Here is a 24,775-nt window from a genome sequence, read left to right as displayed (position 1 = left end):
TATCTTTATACAACACACTGCAATATAATGTGAGGTAACAAGTCACACCCACATGAAAGTAGAAGTATCTTTATACAACACACTGCAATATAAAGTGAGGTAACAAGACACACCCACATGAAAGTAGAAGTATCTTTATACAACACACTGCAACATAAAGTGAGGTAACAAGACACACCCACATGAAAGTAGAAGTATCTTTATACAACACACTGCAATATAAAGTGAGGTAACAAGACACACCCATATGGAAGTAGAAGTTTCTTTATACAACACACTGCAATATAAAGTGAGGTGACAAGACACACCCACATGAAAGTAGAAGTATCTTTATACAACACACTGCAACATAGAGTGAGGTGACAAGGCACACCCACATGAAAGTAGAAGTATCTTTATACAACACCCATGTTGGTTGAAACTTATAAACAGTTACTTCTAGACAGGGATAGCTATTTTTACTGATCTGCTTCTAGTAAAATATTTTTGTTAGAATAATGTTAATGTTGATTAATAAGTTACAGTAACATATACATAGATATTTGTTTTGTGAAACTTTCTATGAAAGTTTATAGGTACATTTCTATCATTTATACTAAAGTTGTTGTCACAGAACAAATTGTGATAACAAATTTAAAATATAATTTATGTATCAACGTTTGAACTAGAAATATTTAATCATTTTTATGTAAGTAAAACACATGAAAATTGCACTTAATTTGTTTTATAAAAACTTCATAATACTAGTACAAGAATTCGTTTTCTTGTTGGTAATGGCCTTGTGTTCACATTTTATAGAATCTCTTTAATACATTCTTAGCAGTCATTATTTTATTGCTATGGCTGCATCATCAGCAAGAAATGCTTTAAGATGGAAATATGGCAGAATATTAGATCGTTTACCTGAGCATTATAAACGTCATAGAATGGAGTTGGAGAAGCCTTCAAGTCCAGTTCACTACAGAGAAGAACCAGGTATTGCTGGCCATTGGAAGAAAGATCCAGAAACTGGAGAAAGGTAACCTTTCTTATTTGTTAATCATAATTTATATTATATTTGTTAAGTTTATTATGAGCCATGTTAAGATTAAATAAAACACATGCTGAAAAGAGAACTTCACATCCAGTATCAACTTCCTGATTGGATCCTTAATGTGGTGTGCAAACTTAAACTGTTGTTGTTGATGTCATGGCTGTGTAATTAGTGATGTGTGATTTATTATAATTTGAGATTATTGTGTTAGTTGTTTAGGGTTAACAGTGTTTGGGGACAACAAGGAACCTGTTGGTCCATCTTGAATTTTCAGTCCTTTAAGCCAAAATAAAATTATTCAATAATAATAATAACAAAATAAAGCCAGACCTTATCATCCATATTACTGTTAAACTTTATTTAAATTGTACTTTTTGTGAGTAACCTGTTTGTTTACTTCCAGCTAAGCTTTTATTTCTGTAGGGAATATATTTGCTTTGAATGTTGACAGATTTTTCTTTAAACATTTTCTACATCTTCTGATTTTCTCCAGATAACTCAACTGTTCAGATAATTCTTGTTGCATCCTTTTAAAAAACACAACTTACTGCACTTAAGATTAAATTTTAAAACATATTGATTTATTACACATTTGACATGGTGAAAGGTTTGATTTATATTTTCAGGCAGAGAGTAGAAAATGTTCCAATTCCTCTCATTTTCCCAAAGGAAGCTGATGCAGGAATCTGGGGTGGAGAAGGAATTATCAAGGGTTTCCAAAAAAGGAAACCACGGGCGTAGAAGTAGGTTTTTAACAGTTTTAATTACCAACTAGATTCTTCTACATGTGTGTCTGATTGAAAGTTTCAAAGAGTTTGCCTTTACTTTCTGAAAGACTAAACCTGTTTTCAAAAATGTATCACTTCAACTGAGTGCCAAGATTAGGTGTAAGTGATTTAGTCAATGTAATTGATTACCTATAAACAGCAATTACATTGATTAGTGTTAATTCATCAAAATTACAGTAAATTAATTTATAAGAAGTAGCAACTAATTGAAGTTAAGGTTTCTGATTGTTACTATTTATTATTATTCCAGTTATCCAATAATTAAAATATTACCATCAAACTTACTTTGTTATAACATAGCTGCTAAGGCTGTTTGCTACTGTCATCAATTTTGAACTGCTTTCTAATACTGTAGGCAGCACCCAATGCCAACTTTTTAAATACTGTTAAACTGCTTATTAATTATATGATGGTTTAGGTGACACTGTATTAATTGATTAATAGGTTCTACAATTCACTCTTTCCATTTGGGGTTAAGCAATGTTACCAACCTTACAACAAGGGAACGGGCTTGGAGAAATTAGTGGGGTCAGACAATGTAACCAACCTTATTACAAGGGAACGGGCTTGGAAAAATCAGCAGGGTCAGGTAAGGTAACCAACCTTATAACAAGGGAACAGGCTTGGAGAAATCAGCAGGGTCAGGCAATGTAACCAACCTTATAACAAGGGAACAGGCTTGGAGAAATCAGCAGGATCAGGCAATGTAACCAACCTTATAACAAGGGAACAGGCTTGGAGAAATCAGTGGAGTCAGGCAATGTAACCATCCCTATAACAAGGGAACAGACTTGGAGAAATCAGTGACATCAGGCAATGTAACCAACCTTATAACAAGGGAACAGGCTTGGAGAAATTAGTGGGGTCAGGCAATGTAACCATCCTTATAACAAGGGAACAGGCTTGGAGAAATCAGTGGCATCAGGCAATGTAACCATCCTTATAACAAGGGAACAGGCTTGGAGAAATCAGTGGCATCAGGCAATGTAACCATCCTTATAACAAGGGAACAGGCTTGGAGAAATCAGTGGCATCAGGCAATGTAACCATCCTTATAACAAGGGAACAAGCTTGGAGAAATCAGCGGGGTCAGGCAATGTAACCAACCTTATTACAAGGGAACGGGCTTGGAAAAATCAGCAGGGTCAGGTAAGGTAACCAACCTTATAACAAGGGAACAGGCTTGGAGAAATCAGCAGGGTCAGGCAATGTAACCAACCTTATAACAAGGGAACAGGCTTGGAGAAATCAGCAGGGTCAGGCAATGTAACCAACCTTATAACAAGGGAACAGGCTTGGAGAAATCAGCAGGATCAGGCAATGTAACCAACCTTATAACAAGGGAACAGGCTTGGAGAAATCAGTGGAGTCAGGCAATGTAACCATCCCTATAACAAGGGAACAGGCTTGGAGAAATCAGTGGCATCAGGCAATGAAACCAACCTTATAACAAGGGAACAGGCTTGGAGAAATTAGTGGGGTCAGGCAATGTAACCATTCTTATAACAAGGGAACAGGCTTGGAGAAATCAGTGGCATCAGGCAATGTAACCATCCTTATAACAACGGAACAGGCTTGGAGAAATCAGTGGCATCAGGCAATGTAACCAACCTTATAACAAGGGAACAGGCTTGGAGAAATCAGTGGCATCAGGCAATGTAACCAACCTTATAACAAGGGAACAAGCTTGGAGAAATCAGCAGGGTCAGGCAATGTAACCAACCTTATAACAAGGGAATGGGCTTGGAGAAATCAGCAGGGTCAGACAATGTAACCAACCTTATAACAAGGGAACAGGTTTGGAGAAATCAGCAGAATCAGGCAATGTAACCAACCTTATAACAAGGGAACAGGCTTGGAGAAATCAGTGGAGTCAGGCAATGTAACCAACCTTATAACAAGGGAACAGGCTTGGAGAAATCAGTGGGGTCAGGTAAGGTAACCAACCTTATAACAACGGAACAGGCTTGGAGAAATCAGTGGGGTCAGGCAATGTAACCAACCTTATAACAAGAGAACTTGCTTGGAGAAATTAGTGGGGTCAGGTAAGGTAACCAACCTTATAACAAGGGAACGGGCTTGGAGAAATCAGCAAGGTCAGGCAATGTAACCAACCTTATAACAAGGGAACAGGCTTGGAGAAATCAGCAGGGTCAGGCAATGTAACCAACCGTATATAACAACAAAGTAACAGTTTTCATAGTTTTACTTTTAATAGTTTTTGTACTTTTCAAAACATTTGGCAAGCTTTTAGTAAACATTACGAGCCTTTTATACACACACAGATCAGATTTTTTAATTAGTTATTTCTTCCAAACATTTGTCCATAAATAGAATCAGTGTTGACTGCTTGGAATGCAAAATGATTTTCGTGTTAAAATCAAGTGTTTGTCCTAATCTGAAATATTGTAAATTTTATACGTGTTGCCTGTGAAACCTTCATAATAAACATGAAACTTTGTTTTTCCAGTAAGTCTGTAATTTACATTCAAATATATTTATACTTTTAAGGTATATTTTCTATACAGTAACTTTTTGTAGATTTTGTCAATTTGACCAACTTTGAAATCATCATAAAAAATATAAAATAAATTGAAATTACTATTTTTCTTTCTAAAATAATTGCAGACGTAAGCTACAGTTGTTTATCATCATTAGGTTAAGGCTTGTAAACAGTTTAAGTCTGTTTATACTTGGGTTTGAATTCCTGTCACACCAAACATGCTCTCCCTTTCAGTTGTGGGGACATTATAATATGATGGTCAATCCATCCTTTCATTGGTAAAAGAGTAGCCTAAGAGTTGGCAGTGAATGGTGATGACTAGCTGCCTTCCCTCTAGTCTTACTGCTAAATTAAGGATGGTTACTGCAGATAGGCATCAAGTAGCTTTGTGCAAATTTCAAAAACAAACAAACCTGTTTATACTTTATTGTTTTGTTTTATTGCTCTTTGAACCACATGTAGTGAACAATATTCAACAGTGTTATGATTGAACCACATGTTGTGCACAATATTCAATAATGTGATTGAACCACATGTACTGCACAATATTCAACAATGTTAAGATTGACCCACATGTAGTGCACAATATTCAACAACGTTAAGATTGACCCACATGTAGTGCACAATATTCAACAACGTTAAGATTGACCCACATGTCGTGCACAATATTCAACAATGTTAAGATTGACCCACACGTAGTGCACAGTATTCAACAGTGTTATGATTGAACCACACATAGTGCACGATATTCAACATTGTTATGAGTTAGCTGCTTTTGAGCGCACTCTGTGGGAAATTTTGTTTCAATTATAATAAATAAAAATTTATATCCATAAAAAGCCAATATAGTGTTTATGTTTGATCTCTCGTATATAGTGTTTATGTTTGATCTCTTGTATATAGTGTTTGTTTGACCTCTTGTATATAGTGTTTGTTTGACCTCTTGTATATAGTGTTTATGTTTGACCTCTTGTATTTTTGCTGTAAGCTGCTGATGAAACTTAAACCTACTTTTTTTTTATGAACACCAAATAATTTTTGTTTACTTAAATAATACAGCTAACACATAATAGCAACATATACAAAACCAACAATGTCCAATGACTATTGTAATTTAACTGGCTTTTTAATTAAGAGAAAATAGCCTTATAATAATTCTGTTAATTGCTTCATCTGAACACCACGAGATAACCTTTCAAAATAATGGTGAAATTGACAGTAGTCTGTATTGAAAACAATGTTGCATTATATATCATTCAGTAAATTGAAATTATTTTTTTCCATTGGTTACAAGTGATTTAGTGTAAAATGTCAAAGAATTATCACCAACCTGTGAAAGAGAGAATGTGACAGGTGGGTGGGACAAGTGGGTCTGGTTTTCTGTTTTATAACTTTGTACAGAAAATGGAATAAAACCTATAAAATTAAATTTTACCTCAGTACGGTTTATATTATAATGAATAATTTATGTTAAATTCTATACTCCCCTCAATGTGGATTTCTGTAGGCTGTGAGAGGACCACCCAGGGAAGGTTCTGTTCTTTTGGTTTATCTCCTCTAGGATTTAAACATCCACCCACATATTTGCAGTGTGTGGTGATCCATGAAGGGGAGTAGAGTATCCAGTGGTTGAGGGGTCCAACCCTTACCCACCATTTTGGCCTTGAATTCCTGTAGATGGATGGCCTTGGGGTGGCCCCCTAAGAGTCATTTGGCTGGTCCACTTGCTCTAGGATGAACCAAGTACAAGTGTTGGATGTTCTAAACAGGTGTTGTGGACATTGAAACTGATGTTGGTGTTTAGATATAGTGCTCATGAAACCCTGGCATTGCTGCAGTGTCCTCTCATAGGGCTCCATGGTAGGTGGGATCAGTGTGTACCAAAATATTCCTTTTTTATTATGGATCCTTCAAATAAAAACTTAACTAAAATAGTGAAAAACAGTTCATAGGTAAATGACTGCATCTTGAAGATTCTGAGCATATGTTTTCAATCTCAACAGTTCAGTCACTCGAAGATGTCATGTCATGGTTCCTTGACATGCTGATTGAGGTGGAAAGGATCATGATGCCTATGAGTGTGAAACAGACCCTCATTGCATCAATTGCAATGGCTCTCACCCATCCTACTTTTGTTGTTCCCCTAAATGGTTGGAAGAAAAAGAGGTGCAGCATTTGAAAATGGTTCAAAACACTACCTATCATGAGGGTTGAAAATTGCTGTCATCCAGTACATCTAAGATGTATGCTGCTGCACTTCGTTTCACTACTACAGTGGGAGGGCAGGTGGATCTCTCTGTGCCTCCAAAAGAATCGTTCTCAAACCAAATGAAAAGTCTTTCGACCTCCATGGTTAAAAAAGTTGGTGAATCAATTTCAACACCCATCTCTGTCCCTAACACACATTCCAGCAAATCCAAAGATCCACTTCTTTTGGTTCTGGGTATGGGCATTTCCTCAGGTACATCTTCTTCTCCCACCCCAAGATGCAAAACAATCATTCGTTCATGTCCTCAATCACTGGAATCCCCTTCCAAAGCAAAGATCTGCCCAATCAACCCAGGGCAGGATCCATGGAGGTCGATAGACCTCCCTGGAATAAAGACAGTAAAGAATAAAGAAGTAGTTGTAAACAGAATGGTTCTCCACTACATGTAAATAAAAATAGCAACCTCATACAATGGAACTGTCGAGGTTTATGTTCTACTCTGGATGACATCAAAACATTGATTGCTTCCTACCATCCTGTATGTCTTTCCTTACAGGAAACATTTCTGAAACCTGCTGATACAGTTACCTTTTGGTGTGTTTTTTTTTTGTACAGAAATGATAGGTTGTGTGATGGATGAGTGCACGAAAGAGTGGCACTGTTGGTTGATCAGCATGTGCCCACCCTGTCTTTGCCACTTGACACACCTTTGGAGGTTGTAACCATCCGTGTTTCCTTGGGTCTTACCATCACTGTTTATTCTCTCTACCTATCATCTGGAGAGACCTATGATCAATTAGACCTTGATTTTCTCATTAAACAGTTGCCATCTCCCTTTTCTATCCTGGGGGACTTTAATGGACATCATCCCCTCTGGGGAAGTGCTGATATTGATTGGAGGGGTCGCTCTGTAGAGTGTATGCTCTCTGATCACAATCTTTCTCTTTTCAATACTGGTTCTCCTACTTATTTTCATGCACCTAGTCAGTCCTTTACTCCTATTGATCTCTCAGTTTGCTTCCATTCACTATTCTCCAACTTTTCCTGGAGGTTGACAATAATCCACGAGGCAGTGATCATTTTCCTATAATTTTGAGAGAGAGTAGCCATGATTGATGCCATCTGACCTGCGTGCCCTGATGAAAGCTGGATCAAGCAAACTGGCCCTCTTTTACTGCTCTTCCAGAACTTGATCCTGCCATTGTCTGTAAGCCATCAATAGTTGATTGTATGGCAGCAGTAACTAACTATATTATACAGGCAGCTGCTGAATATATTTGTAAAACCTCAACACATTTTACACAATATCCTCAAAAGGCTCAGAAACGGGCCTGGGATACTTTTTGTAGGTATTCCACGCTCTCATATTGCATCGCTTTCCTAGCAGGCCCTTGCTCATGCTTGATGGGTAAGACGTCAAAGCCAGAAGAAAACTTGGATTAAGTTCACAACCAGCATGTCTTCTACCACCAGTTCCAAAGTCATATGGGAAAAAATTTGAAAGATTAGTGGGCAATATAATTCTGTCCCCTTCTTGATCTTGCTCTCTGATGGCCAGGAAGTAGCTGATACCTGGAGCTTCACTGATACTCTAGGTGAAAGCTTTGGCTGGATATCTAACACTTCTGCTTCTTCCTCCATCTTAGCCATCAGGATTTGGGCAGAGCAATCACCTCTTTCCTTTCAAGTTGATTGTCTCTATGACTATAATCATCCCTTCACACTGGTGGAACTGAAACTGGCAGTACATTGGTTGAACCTGATGATGTACACTATGAAATGCTACACCATATATTTCCTGGTTTTCTTGCTGTTTTTTTTTATTGTTTTTAACTGGATCTGGCAGGAGAATGTTTTTCCTGATACCTGGTGCCAGGCTATTGTCCTACCTTTCTCTAAACCTGGAAAGGATCCCAAGATTCCTTCAAACCACTATCCAGTTGCTTTGATGATCTGTCTCTGTAAGACCTTAGAGAGGATGGTTATTGCTCATTTTGTTTGGTTCTTCAAATCAAACAATCTCCTCTTGCCCACCCAGTGTAGGTTCTGATGACAACACTCCACCATGGACCACCTGATTTGACTTGAAACTTCATCAATCAGAGAAGCCTTTTCTCAGATGAAAACATCTTGTGTTAATATTCTTTGACATTGAGCCCTCAGGGCTATTTTGAGTGTCACACTTTTGAGTATAAAGATTAATGCCATCACTGAACAACTCCCTCTCACTATTGCAAATAGGCTGTATGTCGATGACTTTCACATCTCATGTCAGTGATCAAACATGAGGTATATTGAGTGACAGCTACAGACTGCCCTCAGTCATTTACTGAAGTGGCCCACAGCAAATGGCTGTAACCTCTCACTCTCCAAAACCGTTTGCATGCACTTTTGCCACCAACAGGGTATTCACTCTGATCTTGAACTCCATATCGGTGAAGTTGTGCTGCCTGTGGTTCCTGAGACAAAGTTCTTGGGGCTTATCTTTGTCCGTAAGTTGACCATTATATCACACATCAAGCATCTATGAGTCAAATGTACAAGAGCACTGAACATCCACTGTGTCCTCTCTTCCACCACTTGGGCAGCAGATCATTGTTCTGTGCTAAAGATATATCGTGTTCTTATTTGATCGAAACTAGACTATGGATCACTGGTCTGTGGCTCTGCCATGACCTCAGCCTTAAAGATGCTAGACCCCGTTCATCATTAAGGACTTTGGTTCTGTACTTGGGCTTACTGTACTTCCCCAGTTCAGAGCTTATACATGAAGTCTCGTGAACCTTCTTTCCACCTCCACCGTTTGCAACTGTCTTTACTGTATGCTTCAAACCTTCATTCTTTACCAAAGAATCCCACCTGGGTTTGTGTTTTACTTCTTCGGTAGGCCATACTTTTTCAGAACAGATGATCTGCCATTGCTCCTTTTGGCCTTTGTATCCAGGTGCTGTTGGATGAATTGGGTCTGTCCTTGGATGACATTTCTGTATCCACTGGTCAGCCCATCCCACCATGGCTTCTTACAGTCCCCAAATGTGACCTATCTTTAGGTCATCTGAGAAAAGCAGGTGCTCCTGATTGGAAATACTGTCTGCTATTTGCTGAACATCTTTCGAACCATTCTTCCATTCCTATTTATACAGATAGTTCGAAATCAGGTGACTGTGTTGGCTCTGCCATGGTTTGTTGTGGTTTGGTAGTTGCACGCACAATCCCCTCTACAGCTTCTGTGTTTACTGCTAAACTGTATGCCATTTCTCTTGCCTTGGATCACATAAAAGCTAAGCAGTACTCAAACTCCATTTCTCTTTAACATCTACTTCTATCCAATTTTTCTGGATACCAGGCCATGTTGGTATTTGCTGGAATGAGCTCGCCGACACCACAGCTAAATCTGTCTGCTCTGGCGCCATCACTGCTGTTCCTGTTCCATACATGGACTATGGTCCTATATTCAAGGCTCGGCTCCATGCCAGTTGGCAATTTACTTGGAGTGAGCAATGTGAAAACAATCTTTTTCAAATAAAACCCTTAATTGGACTTTGGCTGTCTTGCTACTGTAAGGAACAGAAAGAGGAAGTTGTTCTAACTAGACTACACATTGGTCACAGTTTTTTAACTCATTGTTTTTTTTGTATCTGGGACTAATGCACCAGTGTATTGTCTGTGTAACACTTAGGTCATAATAAGCCACATTTTACTGTCTTACTGTCGTTATGACTCAACAACTGCACCATTTTAAACATATTCTGTCCCAAGGTTTATCCATGATGTTAGACAGTGTTATTGGTGACACTGTCAGCCTTAGAAATGTTTTGAGTTTTTTAAAGGCCATTAATCTTTTTAATGCTGCAACTCAAATAAAAACAACCATAGAAAACACCCAAATGCTAAATACTGAAACAAACATAAGCAAATGCAAGATTAAAGAATCCTTACTTATACAACAACTCAAGCCCAAAATAAACCAAAACAAAGGAACACCTTTATACCTATATTAATAAATATAATCCAACATAAAAGCACGCCCTTTACATTCCTACACTCAATTACACAACTGCCTTCAAACAGGTGGTCAGCTATCAGTCAGTTACCTCTTTCTTTCTTTGTGAACCTGACGATGACAGAAGAGGGTCGAAACGTTGTTCGCTCCTCTACATAGTGCTTTTTCTACCCATACCAGCTGTTTTTACATATATATTTTTTTTGTGGGTTTTCTCGTCATCATGGAAAATTTATACATTAGACCTTTTTTAACGTGATTCCCTATTAAGAATCAAAGTACATCTAGTTTGATTAGAAATTAGAAAATGCCCATAACATCAAATAACTCGAAACCAGGACTGGGAAGGCCAATTTAAGGTGACTAACGCTGCTGTTTGAACTACCCATCAGTCATCCTGGTGAGTTATAAATACAGTTTTACTACAAGTCTTTTAAAACTTTTATTACTTAACTCTCTGAAAATAGCCATAATGTCAAATAGCTCAAAACCAGGACTGGAAAGGCCAACTTCAGGTGACTGACAGTGGTTTTTGAACTTACCTGTTAGTCTTCCTGGCGAGTCATGACAGTTACAGAAAGTTCTTTACAAATTGTATTACTGTAGTTTTTGTCTTAACACTGTATACTAGATGTTAACATTGGTTTTAATGCTGTTTGTTTATTTTAAACTTTGTTTGTTTTACCTTGATTTCCTTTTAAGAGTTTTACTAAATTTACTTTTAACTTTTTACCAGACGTTTGGTGCAGATAGCCTACCTGCTCTGTGCCATAAAACACCAAACTAACCAACCAACCAAATTCCATTCTTCAGAGAGGGGTGGTAAATACATTGAAGAACTCCTTGAGAACAACGTCATAATTCTCACACTGGGGAATTTTTTAAATATAGAACTTAAAATTTATATAATATAAAAATTTGATTTATTAACTACACTGTGATGCCAACTTTATTATTTGTTTTCATCAGTAATTTACTTAAATTTTGAATGTGAATGTTAACTGTTATGACATGTTCACTGTGGCCTACCTGTAGCAAGAGGGTTAAATTACTGGCATTCATATCTATATGCTTAGCTGATGTTAAAGATTAAAAGTTTCATAGTGTAAATAATTGCTTTATCCTAGAATAAGTGGATCTATTTGACTTTTAATATTAAACTAAATGGGTTAAGGAAGAAACTAGTGTTTTCTAGGCTTGTTAGTTTGACTTCTATTGTTACCTAAATATTGAAATCTGTTGTAATGGGTTATATAAAAAAATATTGTTATTACTTAATGAAAATTTGTTTTTACCATCTAGTTTTTTAGTAGGTTTCCTGTACTTGGTAAAGTATTCTAGTTCTTGTATTTTGGATTTTCAGGGTCAATTATTGCACACAATATTAAGAACTGATGCAAAATACAGAGATGCCAACCATTACGATTTGAGCGTAATCATTATGATTTTTGTGTATACATTACGATTAAACACTCATAAAGACAAATATTACAACTTGTTGCAACTCCCAAATTATTATATATTATATAGGCCTATACAGTAAAGTGATAAATTGTTCCCCCAGGGCTTGAAAGGTGTGAAAAGAAAATTTCTAGTGAGATACAAATAAATTTTGATAATAAATAAAAGACAGTTCAAATGGCTACTTGCAGTAATCATGTTTGTACTTGAAATAATAAAAACTATTTGTATCTCCGACATCTACCAATAGTTTGAGTGCGGTGCTTCTCCATACTGGGCACGTGGGGAATCCATAGTTACATCATCAGTGCTTGTCAGCCAATCAGCGCTCGCGTAGATGGGTATTTCTCATTTTCTAAGCGGCACAGAAACACCAATGCGATCGTTCACAAGATGAGAAAAAGAGGCCTCGTTCACCAGATTGTCTTGTTTCTGGCAAATCTGAAAGGACTAAAATTGTGAAAGGGGGTCTGTCTACAATCATTACGCTCAGTCATTTGAAATAGTTGGCATCTCTGAAATATAATTTTCACACAGTGGCAGAATGCTAATTTTAGTTAATATTTTTCAAAATAGAAGAATGTGAGCAGTAGAGCCCAAGATTTCCCTGCTTTGATTTTTATTATTTAAGATATCTTGTGCAATACATTATTCCAATCATTTTGTTTGTTTTTTCACAAAGCTGTTTATATAATCGTATAAATTCTAGCTTACTTTTCATTTAATTGGCTTTGATTAAACCAGAAATAGCTTAATAAACTCTTTTTGCATTGTAACTTTCTCCACTGTGTTTGTACACTTTTGTTTAAGTAAATTGTATATTATATTACAGTAGGTAATCAACTTGATACATTAGGAGATATATATAATGGTTATATGAAATAATGAATTAATGCCACAAACATAACTACCTAACAAATTAGTCTTTCTGTTATTTCTAATTATTACCTGTATTTTGTATAAGATGGGCTCAGTGTGAGTTCATATTAATTATTTATACTATAACTTTTGATGCAGTGTGTGTATCTTTATAAGATTTGGTAGGCTTTTAATAAAGATTGCAAGTTTATTTGCACACAAAAAGTCAGATATTATTTGTGTATTCTGTAAAACTTCTTAAATACATTGTAAATGTTTGCTTTCAGTAAAACTTTATATTTTATCTGTTATTTTATCTACCCTAACTATATAGTCTATTAATTTGACCAACCTCATAACCACCACAAAAAATTAGGAAACAAATATAAATTATGTATTTTTCTTCATGAAATGACTACAGATTATGACATGAAAACAAAAAAGTTTGGTCTAAATAGCTTAAATCTCATAACCATGTACATGCATCTGTATATAGTTATTATTTTTATTAATCTGACCTCTCAACCTTTGTTAGCAAAAATCACAGAAGTTACAGTGATGTGGTGCATGTGCACTCAAGGAAAGAGGTGAATGGGTGTGTGGGTGGGGACCAGTGTACATGTTTTGGAACATGGGTTATATCTTGACACTTAGAAAAGATTGGTAATTTTTATTTTATATTCTAGCTTGTCAGTGTTGGTAATTTGAGGTAATAGTTTGTATGAAACTAAAGACTTCGTATGTGGACATCACAAATGTATAATTTGAACAAATACTACATTCACCATATTACATGACATACAAAACTTGATATTTAGGTGTGTTATTTTAATATTTACTTTTAAGTTAAGAAATTAACTAATATAATACTAAAATTTAAATTATAATTTGATGGATGTAAATTCACAACAAACAGATGAATAAAATTTTGAATGCTATTCAACAAACACAATGACATGGCTTTTGATACATGCTATATCACAATAGGGTTAACAGGCCTGAGGGTTAGTCTGTTATCAAATTCCATAATCACCCAGCTCTAATTATAGTCAACAAACATAATGATATACCCTGTGATATATGCTATATCACAATAGGGTTAACAGGCCTGAGGGTTAGTCTGTTATCAAATTCCATAATCACCCAGCTCTAATTATAGTCAACAAACATAATGATATACCCTGTGATACATGCTATATCACAATAGGGTTAACAGGCCTGAGGGTTAGTCTGTTATCAATTTCCATAATCACCTGTCACTATTCATACTGTTTTTACAAGTCAACTTTTCAGTTAACATGAGAAGCTTAAGTTTGCCAGTTATTTCTAAATTTGCTTCTATATATATTGTCATTCACTTTGACCTTCAACATAGTTATAAGTCAGTTTGCCTTCAGTTTTCTTTTTGTGGTAAAAATAAAACTATTGCTGAATGCTGTCAACATAGCTGACTTTTCAGTAATGTGACACAGTTTTGTTTCATCCTTTTATTGGCTGATGAAGTGGTAAAACATTGATTTTGAAATTTCAGAATGATGTACTTAACCAAACAAAAGAACTAGGTCTAGTCTGGTTCTTCTGGACTCAATGGTACTATGTTCTTTCTGTAATAGAATAACCATTTCAGCATGTATTATTATTTTGTTGATAAAGTGGTGATATACCAGCTAAATTTCTTGTGTTAGCTGTAATAAGGCCTATATGCTATTATGTAAATATTATTTGCATGTATTTAAAAAAATAATGTCTAATGTGTGATCAAATTTATACTTAGATATAAGTTTAATGTTTATCCTAGCATTCACACACACACACACACACACACACATGGGTTGAAAATTAAAATGTTAATTATGATAAAGCTGAACAGTTATATCAACCCCTAACTGAATTATTTTTTTAGACCCTTAAGCCTAATTACTTGTGTGTAATGTTAAGTTCTTAATTAACCTTAAGTGATGTAAAGTAGGAGTGCCAGTTCAAAGTATGAAAACAAAAACTCAGATTGTGAGAAGAAAAGCAGGAAGGATTTTACATCTGTAGCTGCTTTCTTGCAACATATGAGTAATACTTAAATCTGGAGAGTAAAGATTAAAGTTTTCAATAGTTTGAACAGAGCAGTCAAAGGAATATTGACATTTGAATTTCTATAGAACTTGTGTTTGGAAAACTTTCAGTATTTGACACCATTTTGACTGTTGTGGTTAATGTTTTTGTTATTTTACCTTTATGGGTAATGTTTAGTTATTGAGCTTGCATAACTTTATTCTTCTGTAGTTTTTGTTTTAATTTGTGGTATGTTGGTGTTAGGTTTTTATTCAGGTGTATCTTCTAAGATTGTCAATTCCCCCACTATCCATGCTTTTTCAGATACATATTTTTAACTTAATGACACTCATTTCAAGATCTTTCCAACATAATTAATATGGCTGTTTCAACTTCTGAATAAACTAATCATCTCTACGATTTCTGATTGGTCAATATTTCATTGTTACAAAAGTTTGACTACAGCTACAAAAGAATAAATCACAATGATTTCAACAGTGTAATTGTATTGTTGTATACAATAACAAATTTTCCAGATTGTTTACTAAATTCATAAAAAAACTTTGAATTTAAAGGTTATTATCATAATTTGAGGTTAGAAACAATTCTGTAAAATAGGATTGGTGGGCATCTGTGATTTATAATCAACATTATGTAACAATTCTATGGTTTTGAAAGTTTTTATTTCATTGTACTTTGTTTTTATATTAGGGTTTCTCATTATTGGATACCTGTATTAAAGAAAGCTGTGGTCTATAGTGAAATCCTAGACAAGTACATGGCAGTCACAGTCACAGAGAGAACATTGCAGTTAATTCATAAACACTTTGGATTTGACAACTACATACTGGAGGTATGTGTGTCTTACTAGTGAATACTTGAGTATAATGGGTAATCTTTGTTCTGTGTGTCTTACTATTGAATACTTGAGTACCATGGGTAATCTTTGTTATGTGTGTTTTACTAGTGAATACTTGAGTACCATGGGTAATCTTTGTTCTGTGTGTCTTACTAGTGAATACTTGAGTACCATGGGTAATCTGTTATGTGTGTTTTACTAGTAAATACTTGAGTACCATGGGTAATCTTTGTTATGTGTGTTTTACTAGTAAATACTTGAGTACCATGGGTAATCTTTGTTCTGTGTGTCTTACTAGTGAATACTTGAGTACCATGGGTAATCTTTGTTATGGGTGTCTTACTAGTGAATACTTGGCTACCGTGGGTAACCTCTCAGAGTACAAAAGATGTAATGTAAGTAATAATCTGTGATGATGAGAAAACCCACTTGTAGAGAAAATTATATATTTAAAAATGACTGGTATGGGTAAAGAAAGCACTGTGAACCTGATGATGACTGAAGAAGGTCGAAACATTGTTTGCTCCTCTATTAGAGCTTTTAAATAATTTCTCCTGTGGATGAAAAATGCTGTATTATTTCCAATTTGATTTTTGCTTTCCATCAAGTTTCAGTGTTGGAGACACTTATTCCATTGTGTGTGATATAAATTCGTGAAACTATATGCCATTGTTTAAACCCATTGTATGGGTTTAGTTCAGTGCTTTTTATGCAGTTGTTACATCAGTGACTTAGCCCTATATAGTATATACCCTCAACATACCAAGCTAACTTTTGTTTATATATAAAATAAAACAGGTTTCATGAATAATATGAATTACAAATTCACATTTCTTCTGATGTTTCCAGAGGTTCTGTTACTTGTCAACAGGATCCATGCATAACTATAATGATGAGTGAGAGCATTCTGATGGCCACTGATGTAATTGCCATTTTGTATCAGGTGGTTGGTTCTGTTTTGATCTTGAATCAAGGATGATTCACTTTCTGCTTCCATCTTTCAATGAATTTGACTAATTGTTGTCATACCTACTTTTGCTTCTGGTTCCATCTTGTGGACAAGGATTAGGTAACCCCACCTTTGTCCTTCACTACTTGGATTTCAAATCTTTGTCTTTTGTTTCCTCGTTATTTTTACTGTATCTTCACCAACTTGAGTCATATTTTAATGCTCTCTCTTTCCCTCTTCACCTACTCATCTCTATCTTTTTTTATCACAGACTAATGAGTTACACACGTGCTTCCTTCACTTTTCACTCAACACCTAGCATCATCAGAATACCAAAAAACAGTTCTTTGAGTTTTAACTCATATTTTTGTCATTCTTTTGAAGACAGGAGATTTATTACTTTATATAGATGTGTTCCGCTCAAACCAACTTTAGTTCTCTCTCTGAATGGATAATCTCCTTGGATATGGATCACCAGAATTTGGTTTCTCGACATCTTGCTTTGTTTGCCTGCCTTTCATTTCCTTTGGTTCATTCAAAAAGTAAAATATTCCATTCACAGTCTTTCCCTTCGGGGTAGCTGTGTTTTCCATTAAGTTTAGTATATTTTTGCTCAGAAGTTGCATTACTTAAGTCTGCTGTTCCAATATTCCGTGGGTGTTTGACCTCTGCTTTCTACATCCATGGTTGTGACCTCCCTTTTCACTACAGTCTTGACTTACACCCAGTATCTCTGAAGCATCTCTTTGTACTTTATGTGCAGAATTGGCTCAGTTGTAGTCTTTTACTTTCAAGACTTGGAAATTCTGATATCAAGGCTGTCATATCTTATTTATCTCTGTAAGAGAATGTCTTTCTGGAGGCTCTTTTATGTCCCATGTTCCTTTTGAACATGTTTGTGTGTGTCTATCACTGGATTCTAGCCAGTTAATGAGTTACATCCAGATATTTACTATTTTCTATTATGTTGCATCCCTCCTCCTTGTTGCTTCTCACTGTCATAGTAACTAACTTGATCCTGGCTCTGCTCTTACATACCTTCATTGGACTTAAATTTGTTTAATACTTCCCAGTGGTTCAGTGGAAAGTCACAGGGCTAATTACATTCAAATATTAAGGTTTCTTTACTCATGGAGAGTGCAGCACAGGTGATATATTATGTAGCTTGGCATGAATCTACTTAAAACGTCTTACATGATGCCTCTGTGTTCAGTGTTGAACACCTGCTTTATTTCAGTCACCAGAGAATTCTCTTTATCAATGTCCTAAATGTTGGATGCATCATGAGCTTATCTCAATCTTTAACTTGTGTGTCTGGTTTTCTTATTCCATTCAGACACCTCCTCAGCCAGTTCTTTGATCTGTTGACAGTGGGGCTTTGACTCTTATAATCTATGTTTTCCTTGCTTTAGACTTTTCCTTTATGGGCTAAAGACCACCACATTTGATTGTCAGTCTGTCATATCTTGGGAGCTATAAATTTGGTGGCAAGTTGACTATTTCACCAAGACCAGATCTTTCCCACAGAGCAGTCTCTTTAAGTGTTTTTAGCAGACTTGTTCTCACTTTGGAAGTCATTTCATTGCTGCCTTTCCGACTCTCCTCAATACCTAGCAATCACTCTTTTGATCTTCACTCCCAGGCTGTCTAGCTCTGGCTTGGATGCTGTGAGTCTGGATTGGTTCATTCATTTTCTTCAGGCCTTTTTACTCTTTGACCTCTTCCCATTTCTCCAGTCATTAGTTATGGTTTTATAAATCACATTCCATCTCTTCTCTACCTATTGTCAATTTCATTCTTTGGTTTTATGGATATTTTCTGAGCCGATATTTATGTTAGACACTCACCATGTCCAACTCCTATTTCTGATTGGAACCTTTGTTAAGTTTCTAGGGTTCTTTCATTTAAGCTGTTGGCCACATCTTCCATATATTATCTTTCTCTTTATTGCTAGCAGTACTTGTCATTGTAACATTTTTCCCTTGCATACCTACATTTTGTATGATCCTCCTTACCCTATTTGTCTCCTGTGCATTGTTATCACTCATAGTTCTCTCCTTTACAAAGGAGTTTACAGTGTTTTTCCTTGCCATGTGATTCCTCTTCAACCAGCAATTTGCTCTTTCTAATTTGACCTGTTGGATTGTATCTTCATCTAGCTGGTTTATTCTTATATGGGTGAGGAAACTTTTCACATTTTCATACTTCCTCCAGTCATGGTAATTTTTTTGTTTTTCTTGACTTTAGCTGTTGGCATCCCATGGATGAGATCTTGTAGAAGGGGATCTGGTTTTGTCTCCATCAAGTTACTATACTCCAATCCTCACAGAGGCTTTACTTAGGTGATATGTTACTTCTTTCTTTGTTTTGCAGGTCCAATTTTATTGTAGCTTTTCTCTCCAGAAATTTGCATTGAATGTGAAGTAACACAAAGTATTGAAATCGTCTGCCCTGCTTAATGCCAGCTGCTCAAGTCTGATTTCCCACAAAACTGCTTGAACAGTATATATTCATTTTCTACTTTGTGAGATGTATTTCAGGTAGAAATAAAAAAGCACCAGGTGTATATGTGTGCCCTCACAACTGCTTCACTATTGCTGGTAACCCATTATACGGACTAGCAGTGTGGGATCTTATGTAGATAACAGGAAAGTCCATACACTTCTCAGATTTCCTTCCATATACAAATTCCATTTTCTTTCTTCTGTGGAATAATGGAGAATCCTTGCTTTCCAGTCCCAAGCCACTAGAGAAATTGAGACAATTGTATAATCTCATTGGTAAGAGACAAAATGAACACACCCCTTAAGTGAATGTAGAGCTGGGTTATTTATTTTAACTGTAGTATAGGCCACTCCAAACATTCAGAACCAGACTATTCCCAGTGGTTATTAGTTATCTCTAAGTGTAGTACATTCAGAACAAGACTAATCCCAGCAGTTATTATTTATCTGTAAGTGTAATATAGACTATCTCCTACATTCAGAACCAGACCAATCCCAGTGGTTATTAGTTATCTGTAAGTGTAGTACATTCAGAACCAGACCAATCCCAATGGTTATTAGTTATTTGTAAGCATAGTGTAGGCCACCCCTTACATTCAGAATAAGACTATTCCCAGTAGTCAGGACAACTAAAGCAGTCTTGTGTTTCTCTCGGGTCAGAATTGATTTTTACCGAGCATTTAACCAATACTGTATTGCCTGTGTTACCCACACTTGAAATACATAATTTGGTAACTGGTTGAACAATCTCTCGTAACACTCACCTTAGCTCCATATGGAAGGTTCTTTTCACAGTACCTCTACTACCTTTATTGGCCAAAAAAAATATTCCTTATATAAAAAAGATTCTGGCTCCCACCAAGTAATGCTTCACTAGGCTACCCCTTCCTCAAGTGGGTTACATGCTACATGAAGTTATTATTTCAAAACACTAGCTCAGTTCCTCATTTCTTTATCTATATTGGCCCATCCAATATATCATCAGTATAAGGTTGTTAAGCAGACAGATGGATAAAGTTTTCCTTATCAGAGAGTGTATGACTCTGCACAACTCCAATCCTTCTCAGTTTTGCCTTGTCGAGGATGAGTCGTTATTCAGATAGTAGGCTCACTGTGCATGTCATAAGCTGGCTCAGTACTTGTTGACACTACAGGTTTGGAAACTTTATTTAAGGCTTTTGGCATGAGGTAATAGTTTTTTATTGTGCTTAGAGAGGACCATTTACCTGAAATATTTGTTCACTTAAGGAAAACAATATCATTTATTACCATATTTCCATAGATATAGAAGTTACAGATGAGCTGTATCTCTACACAGCTAGAGAAGTTGTACAAGTTGTACGTGGGGTGTATCTCTACACAGCTAGAGAAGTTGTACAAGTTGCACGTGGGGTGTATCTCTACAGAGCTAGAGAAGTTGTACAAGTTGCACATGGGGTGTATCTCTACAGAGCTAGAGAAGTTGTACAAGTTGCACGTGGGGTGTATCTCTACACAGCTAGAGACGTTGTAGAAGTTGCACGTGGGGTGTATCTCTACACAGCTTGAGAAGTTGTACAAGTTGCACGTGGGGTGTATCTCTACACAGCTAGAGAAGTTGTACAAGTTGCATATGGGGTGTATCTCTACAGAGCTAGAGAAGTTGTACAAGTTGCATGTGAGTTGTATCTCTACACAGGTAGAGAAGTTGTACAAGTTGCATGTGAGCTGTATCTCTGCAGAGCTAGAGAAGTTGTACAAGTTGCATGTGAGTTGTATCTCTACATAGGTAGAGAAGTTGTATATAACATAAGTATGGTGATTGCATGTAAGGTTTATCTATACATGTATACAGAAGTGATAGTAAAATATTCTAAAACTAAATGTGGCAAAATCAAATGTTGATTTAAAACTAGTGTGGTATTGTGTTCAATAAATTTAAACTTTATAATACATGACTGTTTTCTTTAAATAGACCCCTGTACAAGATTTGAAGTCTCAGCTTGCTCTGGATCTACGAAGAAAGATGTTATTAACATTAGTCCGTCGAGAAATGTATAAAGATGATCAAACCAAACAACAACAGATTTATGAAAAATATAAGAAATTCATTATTCCAGTAAGTTATAAATGTTGTTTTCATAAAGCGCTACATTTATTAAGATGTTTGTTTGTTTAGAAATAAGTAAAAACTGTAAATTACAAGATACACCTGAGTGTTTTAGAAACTAGACCTTTGATTATACCTTCCATATTCAGAGTGATATGATTAGAACTTCCATATTCAGGGTGATTTGATTATACCTTCCATATTCAGGGTGATTTGATTATACCTTCCATATTCAGGATGATATGATTAGAACTTCCATATTCAGGGTGATTTGATTATACCTTCCATATTCAGGGTGATATGATTAGAACTTTGATATGCAGGGTGATTTGATTATACCTTCCATATTCAGGGTGATATGATTAGAACTTTGATATGCAGGGTGATTTGATTATACCTTCCATATTCAGAGTGATATGATTAGAACTTCCATATTCAGGGTGATTTGATTAGACCTTCCATATTCAGGATGATTTGATTAGACCTTCCATATTCAGATTGATATTATTAGAACTTCCATATTCAGGGTGATTTGATTAGACCTTCCATATTCAGAGTGATATGATTAGAACTTCCATATTCAGGGTGATTTGATTAGAACTTCCATATTCAGGATGATTTGATTAGACCTTCCATGTTCAGGATGATTTGATTAGAACTTCCATATTCAGGGTGATATGATTAGAACTTCCATGTTCAAGGTGATTTGATTAGACCTTCCATGTTCAGGGTGATTTGATTAGACCTTCCATGTTCAGGGTGGTTTCATTAGACCTTCCATGTTTAGGGGGGTTTCATTCGACCTTCTATTTTCAGGGTGGTTTGATTAGACCTTTCATGGTGTGCGCAAGCCAGAATAATAATCTTTAGTGATGTGGTAACTCATCCTCACAGAAATAAAATGTTCAGGTTCTTTGTTTGGAGATATCAGGAAGTGTGAGGAACAGAATAATTATAATTGTTCTGAAGATGTCTGGTTTGAAAAGTAAAACTTTAAAATAAAGTAGAGAACAACATTTTCATCTTATTAGGCCATCTTCAGGTTAACAAATTTATTAAATCTCCCCTATAAGCTTGGTCCCTAGCACTAACCTTGCAACCATTTTGTGTTGGTTAATAGTTTTTGCACTACTGTATGAGTATCTTCACAAAATGTTGAAGATTATAATTAAGTGTTACATGGCCTTCACACGCACAATATCAGGTGTTTTTATTAAGATTTTTCAAAGTCATTTTGTATTGTGACCTGTTTTATTTTTGACTGTCCAACATGCAACGTAATTTTAAGCATCACAAAATTTTCATATTTCATGAAATATTTATAACACTCAAGTAATTATCAAATAATTTTTCAGAAAAAAATCTTTATATTTTATTTGTTATTTTCACTATTTTATCTCTATATGGGTCTGGTTGATTTAACTGACCTTGTAATCACCAAAAAAAATTAGGAACTAGATATAAATTATGCCTCTTTTCCTTCTAGAATGCCTACATGACTAATGATCACATTTAGGTTATAAGTATACATATACATTATTATTGTTCACAACTAATTTTTTAAATTTCAGTTATTTTTCTTAAAACATAAGACTGAATAATAAGCAAAAGAAAACAGTTATCTCTTTTTAGTTACGACTTTGTACTCATTTGTTGCTGCTGTAAGTTGCTAAGCCTCATCATCTTTTAGTTATGACTTTGTACTCATTTGTTACTGCTGTTAGTTGCTAATCTTCATCATCTTTTAGTTTTGGCTTTGTACTCGTTTCTTGCTGGCTGTAAGTTGTTAATCTTCATCATCTTTTAGTTATGGCTTTGTACTCATTTGTTACTGCTGTAAGTTGTTAATCTTCATTATCTTTTAGTTATGACTTTGTACTCGTTTCTTGCTGGCTGTAAGTTGTTAATCTTCATTATTAAATTTTATGACTTTGTACTCATTTGTTACTGCTGTTAGTTGCTAATCTTCATCATCTTTTAGTTATGACTTTGTACTCGTTTCTTGCTGGCTGTAAGTTGTTAATCTTCATTATCTTTTAGTTATGACTTTGTACTCGTTTCTTGCTGGCTGTAAGTTGTTAATCTTGATTATCTTTTAGTTATGACTTTGTACTCATTTGTTACTGCTGTAAGTTGCTAAGCCTCATCATATTTTAGTTATGACTTTGTAGTCATTTGTTGCTGGAGGATGTAAAACAGCTTTTTATTTATATAAAAATTTTGAAATAAAAAATCACCAATATATATCGATATTACAGAATTCCACAATAATTTATGAAGCTTAGTAACTAAGTTGTATTCAAATCTAAACAAATATGTAATTTCAAGGTCACTAATCTCTTACCTTACCACTTCAAATTTAACATGAAGAAAAACATTTTTTTATATAATATAAAGCTGCTAGAGGACATTGTGAGTTGCTAGTTGGTGATACATATGTCATTGAGTTAATTAAGTGTACATTAGGAAGAGGTTGGTGTGGCCATCTTGGTTTATTAAATAAATATATTAAAACCTCAGTAAATAGAAAAGATAGGAAGTTCTTGTCTTGTATTCCAGTTTATCAATGTCAGTGGTTTGAGTATTAATCGATAAGAAACTATAGACATGCTATTTGAACCAATGATGCATTCAACATATCATGTGACATACAAAAATTGAAAGTTAGGATTTCATTTTTAAATTAAGAAACTATCTTATGTATAATACTAACATTATGATTATTATATACAAATTCATAACTAGTAATTCAATAAAGTTTTGAATATGAATTTACAAACACTGGCATGGGTGGCCTTTGATTCATGTTGGTGTGGTTAAGTGAAAAGAGACACAACAATGGAATCATGTAATTTATTGTTAAGAAATAATACTGATAAAGATGAAAAAGAAGTGAATTGGACTTAAATAAAGATATGATGAAATGGTTTTTAGTTAAAATATACACGTTATTTTAAAATCTGTATGTGTTTATAAACAATATTATGTACAAGTGACATTTATTGCTTATAAATCAGTAGTTTATCAGCTAATCACCAACATTTGAAAGCTTTTGTCATAATTATTAGTTTTAAACCAGCAAGTAGGATATATATACACACACATTAGTAAGCCAGTTACATCCAAGTTGTATAAGTTATTAATAAAACAGTAGCTGTTGAATAATTATAAAAAACTAGTCAGGTGTTGATGCCAGATATTTGGGTCTATATATGTTAAACATGAAGAAACCAGCTATCTAATTAAATATTTAAATGAAATACTATGTTTACATCTTGTCAGTTCAGAACCAAAATGTTCAACTTTTTGTTAACAGATAACACAGAACTAGTAAACATTTGGGAATGTTATTGAAATGTTGTCTGTACCAAGAAAGTAGCAATGTCCTGGAGTTATGAAACATTATATATAATAACAAAAGAACTTGTAATACTTGAATAAACTTTTAGCAAGACATGGTTCATAATTCAAGA

At 35.2% G+C, this 24,775-nt stretch overlaps 1 protein-coding gene across 1 annotated transcript in view; it reads left to right on the top strand.

The window, feature by feature from the left end:
• The window catches only part of mRpL28 (mitochondrial ribosomal protein L28), a 32,015-nt gene that overhangs the window by 2,882 nt on the left and 4,358 nt on the right, over window positions 1-24,775 (top strand). The window contains 4 exon segments of the mRNA XM_076503112.1: window positions 821-1,018; window positions 1,660-1,776; window positions 15,613-15,754; window positions 21,168-21,311. Coding sequence (XP_076359227.1) covers window positions 840-1,018; window positions 1,660-1,776; window positions 15,613-15,754; window positions 21,168-21,311 — 582 coding nt within the window. The 5' untranslated portion in view covers window positions 821-839.

Source organism: Tachypleus tridentatus, chromosome 6 (genome assembly GCF_004210375.1).
Source record: "Tachypleus tridentatus isolate NWPU-2018 chromosome 6, ASM421037v1, whole genome shotgun sequence".
Classification (NCBI taxonomy): Eukaryota; Metazoa; Arthropoda; class Merostomata; order Xiphosura; family Limulidae; genus Tachypleus; species Tachypleus tridentatus.
This window is presented reverse-complemented; position numbering and strand designations above follow the sequence as displayed.